A 12,470-nucleotide genomic window follows, 5' to 3' on the forward strand; every position below is an offset into this window, starting at 1 on the left:
GGGATTGACAGCCCCTACCCTAATATTGGTATTTCGGGCAGAGATGCTGGCAGAAGGGAGATCCGCGGGGCCAGGAGCAGGAGCTCCTCCAGGAGCGACACCGGCCGGGGCAGGATCTGCCAACACCGCTGACATGACCAAAAGGGACAGCCACCAAAATAACCGTCAGCTCCAACGCGGCACGCTTGCAGACGGAATAAGGGCAAGAAGGACACTTCCATGGCACGCAGCCATCGCTCACCCGTCTCGCCCGAGGGGGACAAGCAAAAGGAACAGGGATAGAGATTGCGTCTGGGGCTGGGGACTAAGGGTGACCTGGGTCGGCTCTGCCACGCAGCTCGCAGCTGGCGCCCGGCCGGCCCTCGCCTGCACACGCAGCGCCCGAGGGAGCCTAAAACTGCATGAAAAACCAAAGCAGAGCTGGGCAAATGCTAGAGCTGAGCAAACTCCTCGGGGTGCTGCTTTTCAGCTTGTGACAAGTCTGACCACTCGCCTCGCCTGCAGGGATCCTCCAGGGAATTCCCAGCTTCACTTATTGTACACAATTTCTAGTCTACGCTGATTGCTGCATTTGTTTTTCCCCTTTTTGGCTCCAGCACTAGGTAACCCAGGCTGTTCCGCCAGGATCTGCCGGATCAAGGATACGTCCTGCTTACAAACACTGAGAGAAAACTCCCACAAGTGTTTTATACGCTATTTTCCACTCTTTTTCATTTAAACCCTGCTACGACTGGGGAAGTTCAGTAAAGTAAATCCAGTCTGAGGTACAAACTCAGCACCACCAGCTACGCTCCCACAGGTCCGCTCCCAGCAAAGCCAACACATCTGCGGGACGATTAACTCTGTGCTCTCGGCCAGCTGCAACGCTTCATTACAACTCTGCCGAGATTAAGATGCCTCCGTAGCTCTGCAAATAGGTTTTCCTCTAATCCCAGGGAGCGAGCAGGCTTCTTCATCAACCCAGTTTTCTAATTTCCTCCTGGGTGCAGGAATCGATTTGCTGCAGCAGCCGGGGAGAGCTCGGGCGAGCAGGAGGCAGCCGCGCCGGAGGGGATGGCCAGAAGAAAGGATCCCCGCCGCTGAGCACGGCCGCACCGCGTGGCAGCTCTCCCGCCGTCCCAGGGCCGCAGCCCCATCGCTACGGCAGCAACGCTGACCTCAAAGTAGGACAGTTTCCCTGGGAAAATAGGTAAAGCCACGAGCGCCTGAAGCGAAAAGCTAACCTATTTTGCCACACGCCCAGCCACGCTGAAAGAATAAACGGGAGCAAATTAAGCTGGAGGAGCAGACAAGCGTTCCAAAGGACGGGGCACACTTCAAACCTGCAGCACCTGAGGGGCTCAGGAGGTGCTCTTTGGTCCCTGGAGGTATGGGAAGGGTAGAAAATGCAAACGTTGCTCGCCGAGCCAGGCTGATTTAAGGAGCAGCTCAAAGCTGCTTAAGACAGGCGGCAGAGGAGATGGCACCCAGCGCAGGGCAGGTTCTGGTACCTCGCGGGGACGCCTGCTGCGGCCAAACACACGGCTTCGATCTCACGTTGCAGCGAGGCAATCCCGGAGCAGCGATGCGCACGTGCCCCACGTGGCACTCGGCCACGTGCTGCTCCCCAAAGCCACCCACGACGCGGTGAGAGACGGGGGAGCCGCAGGGGCACGGATGAACCCAGGTGCTTCAGCCTCCTCTGGAGGCTTCGGTATAAAAGAACCCATTTTCTCCAGCATTGCCTTTCCAAAGCTGCCCAGTAGATGCCAAGGACTTTAGCGCTCACAGCTGGAAAGGTGTCCCCATCCCCACCCTGTCCCCATCCCCGCGCCACCCCCCAAAGCCAACCAGACCCCGGAGGGACCTTACCAATTTTTTAAGACAAGAGTTGTTATCAGAGCGGCTATGACCATGATGAGGGACACAGTAATAGTGATTATCTGATGAACCGCCAGACCTGCGGAGAAAAGAAATGAGAGAATGTGGGGATTGGGAGGCAACGGTGACCCCGGGCAGCGGCGAGCAAAGCCCCCGCCACGCACAGACCCTTCTCCCCCCGAGCCCTTCCCCGCACGGGGCCGCACGCAGCCCCCGGCAGCGGCGACGCAATCCTCTCTCCTGCCTTACATCAAATAATCTTTAAGCCAGGCTTCTTATTTCCTATCCTCTCAAGTATGTTCCTTGTCAGCCCGAATTAGGCACGAAGAACGGAAGAGATGTTAAGACGTATCCCCTCCGGGACGGAAAGGGAAACTTGAGCGCAGCCTTGCAGTGGGTGCGGGATTAACCAGAGATAATAATTACCACACTAACTGCCGCTCGCTTAGGAGGTCGGGTGGGCTCATTTTCTTCTAATTCACCTTACGCAGGGTATAATTTTGGCTCGTGCATGGTTCCTAATGAGCAGTTTGGAAACAAAAGCATCTCGATGTACAGTATGTTTGCGATTTGGTGCTGCTTTACAGTTGCAATTTCATAATGAAATGATTTTCCTGGCTGCAGCCCAAGGATGTGCTATTTTCACAAGCAGATGTTGCAGCTCCTGACGGATGGTAGTTTTAATAAATAAATGCGAGTAGGACAGAAAAACAAGCAGTTTTATGTATATATGTGAATATATATATGTGTGTGTGTGCAGCTGTGCGATACATGAAGCTCCTGAGGGTGTGCGTGGCAAGGAAATTTGCTGCTTCGTCCCCTACAAGAGCGCGTGGGGTCCTGGGGGGCTGCAGCAGCTCAGCCGGAGCTTGGGATGCCACAGCTCAACCGGAGCCAGGGATGCCCGCAGCACCATTCGAGCTGCCAGGATGTAGGTGGGCAGCCCCTCTGAAGTGGCCGCAGCAGCATTTCCAGCACCATCAGCCATACGCATGCACATCCCTTCCCCAGCAAAAGCAGCGTGTGCCGAGCGTGGCCCCTCCTCGGAGAGTGGCAAAGCCTCCCAGGAGAGATAGGTGGGATGTGGGTACTGGGAATGGGGGTAACTGGGAATGGAGGTCACTGGGAATGGCGACACTGGGAATGGGGGGAACTGGGATGGAGGAACTGGGATTGGGACACTGGGATTGGGGGAACTGGGAATGGGACACTGAGATGGGGGACACTGGGATTGGGACACTGGGATTGGGACATTGGGATTGGGACACTGGGATTGGGGGGGAACTGGGAATGGGGGACATTGGGATGAGGGGAACTGGGATGGGGAGAACTGGGAATGGGGGACACTGGGATGGGGGAACTGGGAAAGGAGGACACTGGGATGGGGGAACTGGAATGGGGGATACTGGGATGGGGGGAACTGGGATTGGGGACACTGGAATTGGGAACACTGGGATGGGGGGAACTGGGAATGGGGGACACTGGGATGAGGGAACTGGAATGGGGAGAACTAGGAATGGGGGATACTGGGATGGGGGGAACTGGGATTGGGGACACTGGGAATGGGACACTGGGATGGGGGACACTGGGATTGGGGGGGAACTGGGAATGGGGGACACTGGGATGGGGGGAACTGGGATGGGGGACACTGGGATGGGGGACACTGGGATGGGGGACACTGGGATGGGGGAACTGGGAATGGGGGAACTGGAATGCGGAGAACTGGGAATGGGGGATACTGGGATGGGGGGAACTGGGATTGGGGACACTGGGATTGGGAACACTGGGATGGGGGAACTGGGAATGGGGGAACTGGGAAAGGAGGACACTGGGATGGGGGCACTGGGATGGGGGGAACTGGGAATGGGGGACACTGGGATGGGGGACACTGGGATGGGGGAACTGGAATGCGGAGAACTGGGAATGGGGGATACTGGGATGGGGGGAACTGGGATTGGGGACACTGGGATGGGGGAACTGGGAATGGGGGACACTGGGATGGGGGCACTGCAGCTCGGAGTGCTGCTCTCCACGAGGACCCTGCGCGGAGAATCCCCACGCTCCTGCGGGAATGACACCCAAGGCTCCTTCATGCTCCTGAGCAGCGGATTTGGGGCCACGCTGTGGCACCCCTGTTTCCGGCACAGCAGACCCCGCTCCCACAGCGGGCTTGTGCAAGACACCGAGCAATGGCCTGAGCACCAGGCTGGATAATTAGACCAGACAAGATTTATCAGCGGTGTTTTAAACCACCCTCGCTGCTCCGCTGCCTTCTCTCAAAGGACAAAAGTTTGGACTCCCTTGAAATTCATTCTCTCGTCTCCCCCTGCTCATCCCCGCGCCCCAGGGGTTTCGGGTCCCTGCCCACACGCCCACGCTGCCAACGAAACTCATCAAGGGAGAAGAGCTGCTCAAGCCCAGCCCGACTCCCAGGGCAGAGCTGCCACCTCTCAGGGCACACAGTGTTTGATGCCTCCTCAGCCCACACATCTCTAAAGAACCACTAATTCCCCAGAAACACGAAGGAAACTGTGGGAGAAAAGCTGTGCAAGGCTGCTGGTGACACCTGAGGGGAGATGGAAACCGCTCAGCATGGGCACACCAAGAGATGTATCTTTCCAGGGCCACATCCAGAGCACAGCACGGCTTCCCAGCCTTTGGGAACATAAGCGTGCATCATGCCATGGTTTGAGGGACCACCCCGGCTTCCCCTAGCCCTGCCCCTGCACCACATCTCACCACCTGAGCATCCTTGCTCAAGATCCCCCATCAACTCGTCCTTGTCACCATAACCGTACTGCCCAGGCTGCAGGACGCAGCCTTTGCCACCGTCTGTGCAGGGAAAAAGACACGGATCCCCGCTTGGGATGCAGAGACCCATAAAAGCCCGGATTTTGAGCAATCAAGCCAGCCAGCAGAAACATCTTTGTAGAAAGCGCTGCGGACTTGGCTGCCAGGATGCATCCCAGGCGTAAATCAAATGCTCAGAAATGCGAGTCTTGACAGTTTAATGTAATAAAACCAAGGTGACCTTCGGCGAGTCTGATTCACCAAAACACGCCCAGTGCCAAGCACAGGGGCAGCGATCACTCACGGGAAAGGCTGCGCTTCCCGCCCCGGAGCTCTGAGCCAGCAGGGTGGGCAGCAGCCAGCGACCGACATCAGGCTGCCGGGCAGGATGGGTGCGAAGGGGAGGGGAGCGATGGCCTGGCACGCGATGGTGGAAAAGCAACCTCCTCCAAAAGGAAAGCAGAAGGTTTAATGCAAGGAAACATGCACCCAGCATCTTCCAGTGCTTATTCTGCATTGCTATGGAGGGGATTCTAGGAGGAGGGCTGGAGAAAAGAGCAGGGATCCAGACCAATTTTAAGGATAGGACCCCATAAGGAGGTGGTGGCAGAGGTCACCAGCACAGACATCACCAGCAAAAGCGTTTTAATGGCAGGACTGAAGAGAAATGACGTCCCAAAGGTTAACGCTTCCACAATGCCTACAGTTTTGATACCGCCATGGTCTTAGTGCTGAGCCAGCAGAAGGCAAGAGCCCACCAAAACACAGGAAAGTGCGGAACTCCACAAAACAAACAGAATTTGGGGTCACAGTTTCATAGTATAGTTTGGGATGGAAGCAACCTTAAAGATCATGTAGTTCCAACCACCAGGCCATGGGCAGGGACACCTCCCACTGGATCAGGCTGCCCAAGGCCCATCCAACCTGGCCTGGAACACCTCCAGGGATGGGGCAGCCACAGCTTCCCTGGGCAACCTGGGCCACTGTCTCACCACTCTCATGGTGAACAAATTCTTCCTTATGTCCAGTCTAACTCTGCCCCTCTCCAGTTTATACCCATTGCCCCCAGTCCCATCCCCACAAGCCTTTATGAACAGCCCCTCTCCAGCTTTCCTGTAGCCCCTTCAGGTACTGGAAGGTCGCTCTAAGATCTCCTCTGAGCCTTCTTTTCTCCAGGATGAACAACCCCAACTCTCTCAGCCTGTCCTCGTACAGGAGGTTCTCCAGCCCTCAGATCACCTTTGTAGCCTCCTCTGGACCCGTTCCAACAGCTCCATCTCCTTCTTACATTAAGGATTCCAGAACTGGACACAATCCTCTAGATGAGGTCTCACAAGAGAGTAGCTTATGGGCAGAATCCCCTCCCTCCCTGCTGGCCACACTTCTTTTGATGCAGCCCAGAATACAGTTGGCCTTCTGGGCTGTGAGCGCACGTTGCTGGCTCATGTCGAGCTTCTCATTGACCAGCACCACAAGTCCTTCTCTCAAGCACGTCATCCCCCATCGTGTACTGAAAACAGGGACTGCCCCAACACAGGTGTAGGACCTTGCCCTTGGCCTTGTCGAACCTCATGAGGTTCCCACAGCCCCACTCCTCCAGCCTGTCCAGGTCCCTCTGGATGTCATCGCATCCTTACGGTGTGGCAACTACACCACTAAGCTTGGTGTCATCAATGGTCCTTCCTCTGCTCCCCAGGGCTGCGAGCCACACGCTTCCTCCCCAGGGAGCGACTGGACAGACGGACGGCTGCTCACCAGCCCTGCACCCTGGTGGAGCTCAGCCCGCTGCGTCAGGGTTATTTTTCTCCCTCGACTCAAGTACCTATTTTGCAAATGACCCATTTCCTCCGTTTACTCCCAATTACGCTTCAATTGGCTCGAACACGGTGACAAGGCTGTGACAAGGCTCCTCTGAGGACGCTGACAAAGAGCGGGGCAGGGGAAGCAAACGCCAAGGCTGAGGACATTGGTGGCAGACGACAGGGAGGACGCAGCACCCACCTCCTCCTTCTCCACACCAGCTCCAGAGAGGTCTGATGCTAGGGATCAGCCACTAGGCTTTGAGGAGAAGACCCCTCGCAAAGCCCATTCACCACTCTGAACCAACAGCCAGCACCCGCTGGAACACCCAGGACCGGCAGCATCGCTCCGGATCCATCAAGTCCAGAGCTGGATGGGCCAGCAGAGTGGTCCTCCCTGCAGCTGGGGAGATGGACCACCTCCCATGAATGACTCTGCAGCCAGAGCCAAATTATTTCCTCCTTGGCTGCTCTGCCTCTGGATTTTGCTTCCCTAGGGAAAAGGCATAAGGGCTCCCCACCTCCTGCCAGAACCCCACTGCCTGACGACAAAAGGAGAAAAGCTTCTGACCCCACACTTTGGATCCCTGGAGGACGGTTGTGATGGGATCCGTGTCCTGACGGAGCCAAGGAGCGCAGCCAGCAGCTCCCAGCTCGCACCCGCCCTGCCGCTTTGGTGCTCCCGCACGTGCTGAGGTCAGGAGTGACGCTCAACCCGGCAGCAGCACGGCCACAGCCTTGGTGGCAATCTTGGAGCAGCTCCCAGTGGGGCACTGCTGGAAAAGAGAAATGGGAAGACTCTAACGATAAAATAAAAAAGATCCCAGCACCCGATGCCTTTGAAAACAGAAACGGTGTTGGAAACGAGACCTTCTGCAAAAGATGGGAGCCAAGGCAGAGGCAGCAGGGCCAGGGGAGAACCTAACGATGCAATTAATCCTTGCACTTACATAATGGGAAAGGCGCAGGCAGAACAGATTGCAGGTGGCTGAGCATTGGGAAGGATGGCAGCTCTTCCGAGCAGGACACATGGATTTTGAGAAGGGCTGGATAATTTTAGACTCCATCACATACATAAGTTGCCATATGTACCCGCACAGAAGAAAGTTCTTTGCATCGCATATTAATTCTGCACCAGAGCCCAGGGGGGATTGCAAGGGGATGGGAAATGTTTTTCCCAGCAGCGCTAACCATGGCAGTGATGGAAAGAGGCGAAGGGACCTGGTGGGCAGCGGGAATGATGCCCTGGACAGCCCTACAGCAATGCCCACTGCAAGGCAGACTAATAAGTCTTTATTCTTCCTTTAGAAATACATCAGGTCCTTTCCTCCAGGCCTTCAAAGAGATAGCAAAATCGAACTGAAATACCCAGTCTGCAAGGAAGGTGTTAATGGATGGAGCGTCTTGGGAGAGGAGAACATCCCATAAGAGCCACCACCCAGGGGGGCCAGGCGAGATGAAAGAGAGATGGCTGCGAAGAGCGAAGCATTATATTAATCACAGCCCTAGGAGCCCAAGCTGTCTGGAGGAAAGGGACCTGGAGGATAAAATCAATAGCTCATAAAGCAAAATTACCCTCCTCCTCCGGCGCGGGAAGCCTTCCGGCGCGCGTGTAACTCACAGTGAAAGCCTGCACTCCCAAAACGCGGGAAAGAACCTGGAAGCAGGAATTACCACGGCTCGGTTTTGTTTGCTCATTTCCACGGCAAACATTTCAAACGGCAAAGCTCTGATCCCAGAGTTACAGAGCCCAGCAGTCACTTAATTACACGTTAATAACCGGCGAAGAACGAAGGTGCAGGAAGGGCAGAGCTGGTGCACGGGAGCGGGGAGGGATGCCTGGTGAGCTGCCGCCCTGGCCGGCCCCGGCAGCTGGAAATGCCTCATCCCTGCGAGGAGACGGCGAGCGGCTCCCTCTTACAAGACTTTTACAAGGCAATTTGACGCAGTGACCATTTAACTGGAGGGTAATTACAGGAGAAGTATTTAATGGAATTGAAAGTGTGTCCAAACCCCTGCGCTTCTGCTAGTGCAGCAGAATTTAATGTGTTGCCTGCCAGGAGGGAAAGCTCTTCAAAGGCACTCTTTGAACCCTTGGAAATGCTAAAACAGTGCTGGGTTTTTCCACTCCCGCACTGTCTGACCGCACACCGCTCCTGCTGGGAATTCTGTGAGGGTGGGGAGGCCCTGGCCCAGGTTGCCCAGAGCAGTGGTGGCTGTGCCCCATCCCTGGAGGTGTTCAAGGCCAGGTTGGATGGGGCTTGGAGCCCCTGATCCAGTGGGAGGTGTCCCAGCCCATGGCAGAGATGGAACCAGATGGGCTTTGAGGTCCCTTCCAACCCAAACCATTCTGTGATTCTATGACTCTCATCCCCTGCCGCAGCAGGAGATGCAGCCACAGCACCTGTACAGGCAGCAGCTCCACATTCCCCAATCCGAGGGAAAACCCAGTCTCCTCAAAGCAAAAGCAAACACCAGGGATTTTTTTTTTCCTATGCTTAAAGACCATATATTTGCCTCTAAGATAGAAGTGCTGAGTTTTGGCCTTTCTGGCCACCTTTTGAAACGGCTCCCGGACAGCCCTGCATCAATGGAATTAATTCCACGAGAGAATCCATACCAGTTCTAATGTCTTTCTCCTGCAGAAGTGCACAATGGCAGTGAACAGGAGATATAAGCTCTTAATTAAAAACAAAGAGAACCTCTATCCCCCAGGGCCTTTCCTTCAACAGCTCTGGTGAGGGAGACCACATTTTTCATTTTCTCAATAAAAACAGCTCCGAGACGCAACTCTTTGAAGACCCTCGTCAAGGCCTCTAAATTGCATAAAATTAGAAAAGGGGAAAACAGCTCCGTTTCATTTTGCAGAGCAGAATCTTGAGTTACCGTTAGTGGAAGGAAGGAAAACAACAGATGCTCCAAATACCCGCGACAGCCCAGCCGGGAGGGCTCCAGGATCACCTCAACCCTTTCTGCACGCGTGCCACGCGGATTGCTTCCTCGCTCCTTTCTCCCTCCTCTGCCTCAGCCTTCCCACAACTCCCAGTTTGAGTCCAAATGCTGAAAGAAGGTAGATCTAAACAAGCCAGGGCTGGTGGCAGGGAGCAGGGATGCTTCACCTGGCACCACAGGCGAGTCCTTGACTGCAGCAGGATTTCCACGTGCACGGTCAGGTCCTAACGCCTCACCCTCCTCCTCCTCAACCAAAACGTCGCATCTAGCGAGGAAGAGACCACCCTAAACGGACTCCCAGAAGCAAGCACAGAAAAGAAACTGGCTCCTGGAAGCGGCTGAAGAGCTTACAGAGAGGGAAACAATGAAAACGCAGAAAGAACCGGTGCCGTGGCAATTGTTCCTGGCCAAAACAATCTTGGAAGCAATTTCCACTGCGAGCATCACAGCCCAGGCAGAAGCCAACAACCGGTGCTGCCTCTGCCCTGCCCTGCGCTCGGCTCAGCGCAGCTGCACATTGGGCGGCCGTGCACGCCACATCCCCAGCCCGTCGGGCATATCGGTCCCTGCTGCCTCTAACAGCCGTACCAGCAAAGGATTCATCCCAGGTGGCTCAGCAACAGCCCATGGCGCTTGGCCAGGTTCCCTGCAGCATCCCAGCAGGGAAAACACAGCTGGAAGAGCTGAGAGATCCTTGAGCAGGGAAAGGCCAGGCTGACAGGCTCTACAGAGCCTCCCTGGGCTGCAGCGTTGGGTACTGCACCTCCAGGCAGCGGAGTGGGCAGTGGGAGATGGCAACCGCCGGAAAGGATCCGTTCTGCTCAATCCCAGTCAATCGAGCACGTGCCTGCTCTGGGCATTGTCCCCAGCTGCCTTTGGATGCAGGGACAACGGTGCTCGAGGAGAGGTTCTCCTGAAGAAGGGTACTCTCATGGGGCTCAGCATCCTCTCCATCCCCACCACGAGTCTTCCTCTTCTGATATTGCATGTCCGGGTCACTGGGACACCTCCACCTCCTCCCGAGCATCGCTGAGAAGCTGGGGAAAACCAGCCAGACTCAAGAGGCATTATAACTTCCCTACCCATCAGACAACACACCTGACCCCCACAAACCTTATCCAGCTCATAAAGCTGCTTTCGGATAGAAAAATTCAATCAGGAGCATTGTGTGGCCGTCCTGCAGCAACTGCAGCCGGCAATGGCCTTTCCCAGGGGGGATCAGGCAAGCTTTGCCGGAACACAAACCCCACTGCTGGTTAACAGCTTGGATGGAAAATAATTTCCAATAAACAGGAGGGTTAGGTAGAGGGGAGGAAATAGAGTAGGAGCCTTCTTGGAAAGCCAGTTCATCCACTGCCCAACCAACTGTGCCGAGCAACTGCCCTGGGGCCGCTCCTCTTCATATCCCTCTCACCTTCAAAGCAGAGTTTGGGCAGGCAAAGCCCCTCAGTTTTCCACTTGTAAAACAGGGCGATCAGCTCCAAACTCCAGCCCTGTGAGTATTACTCATCCTGAAGTGAAAACGCAGCTCTTTAGAGGAAAAAAAAACCAACAACCCACTAAGGTTCCTGGAAACCTCCTGGTATTTCGGGTTGGGCTGATGAAAGGAGAAGAACGCTGCTGCGGAATAGTCTTGCCAAGAACGAAGATCCTAGTGGCTTATGCTAAAGACACTGGGACTTATCTTCTCAGGTGTTACAGCAAATATCACCGAGCAATAAATACTTCTGAGAGCAGCGGAGGAGAGTTTCTGGCTCATTTAGACAGAGAGGAGTGATGGCACGCATGCACGCACGGCATCTGCTAATCCTAGGGAGAGAGAGAGAGTGTCTCTTATCTCTTGACAGAGAGCTCAACTTGCAGGCACGCTCGCTTCTTGCTTCAGCCTTCATCCTCCATCCTTATGGAAAACTGCAGCTGATGCACGCCCTTACAAAGGATCCTTTGGGAACCTCCCAGGAACGATGGGTGCTGGCCCAGGAGACACCATCCAGCCCCTCGCCTCCACCCGGCTCCCCACGCCTGTGCACGACGGGATCAAAGAAGCGGCTCCAGCCCGACCGCCCAGGGTCTTCTTTTAAACACATTTTATCTTTAATTAATTCCTTTGAAGCCTTTTGCATCCGCTATCTCCTTGCATCCAGAGCCCCCACTCCTGCACCCTCGTTTTGAAGGCAGGGTCGTCTCCCAGCTATAGAGATAACGCATCTATTACTACTATTATTATTATTATTTATTCCCTATAAGCTCCTGGGCAGCAGTGGGGAGGGAGTGGAGGGTGGTCTGGGGCACACCATGAGTTTTGGCTCTGGATGCCGGCACGACGGGTGCCCAGCCCAGCATCCACGCAGCCCCTCGCCTCTACCTGGGAGCAAGACTGGATGGCAAACTCAGCCCCAGCCTCTGCCCCGGCCCCGCTCCTCAGCACCGACCCCTTTATGAACACGCTGCTCTCCAAGCACGATGCCAAACGTGTTGTGTGCCGGCGATCACAACACCATCAAGAGCAGCAGACGGCACATAAAGTCTTCTGCCTTATAAAGCACTTCAAGGTTTAATTAAAGACGACTTTATTCTAACAGCACTGAACGGAGAGCCTCAGACAACCCAGCAATACAATTCACGCCTTAGTTCCAAGTCTCTGATTCATTTTTCTCTTTTCTTCTTCTATTTGGCTGAGCCCACAGCAGAGGAGGATGCTCTGCCTCGGTGGCTGGGAGACCATCCACATGGAGAGCACCCGCGCAGCCGCCCTGGTGAAAGCTCTTTCCAGCCTTTGCCTCTTGCAGCACGCTGGAATTTTAATTATTTCCCTCTTTCCGTGCTCCCCCGTAAAATGGATTATGACAGCCCCTGAAAAAAGGAAGCGTGGCTTTGAGAAGCGTAAGCATAACCCACGCCTGGGTGCACACATCGCATCCCCATCCGACTGCCATCGGAGCGGCCAAGGGTGGCACCGGGACACGCGCACCTGAGCCGCGGCTCCCCCAAACCTGCCCCCAAAGCACCAGCCTCTCCTTTCTCTCCAGGCGTTACAAGCAGTTCCTCGTCTGCCTCGTCTCCTACCCA

The 12,470-nt window shown here is 55.3% G+C and overlaps 1 protein-coding gene across 1 annotated transcript in view; it reads right to left on the minus strand.

Moving 5' to 3' along the window:
* Positions 1-12,470, minus strand: part of AJAP1 (adherens junctions associated protein 1) — a 47,555-nt gene that overhangs the window by 13,801 nt on the left and 21,284 nt on the right. The window contains exon 3 of the mRNA XM_054085983.1: positions 1,852-1,939. Coding sequence (XP_053941958.1) covers positions 1,852-1,939 — 88 coding nt within the window. The remainder of the gene's footprint in view (positions 1-1,851; positions 1,940-12,470) is intronic.

This window comes from Cuculus canorus, chromosome 21 (genome assembly GCF_017976375.1).
Source record: "Cuculus canorus isolate bCucCan1 chromosome 21, bCucCan1.pri, whole genome shotgun sequence".
In the NCBI taxonomy this organism is placed as follows: Eukaryota; Metazoa; Chordata; class Aves; order Cuculiformes; family Cuculidae; genus Cuculus; species Cuculus canorus.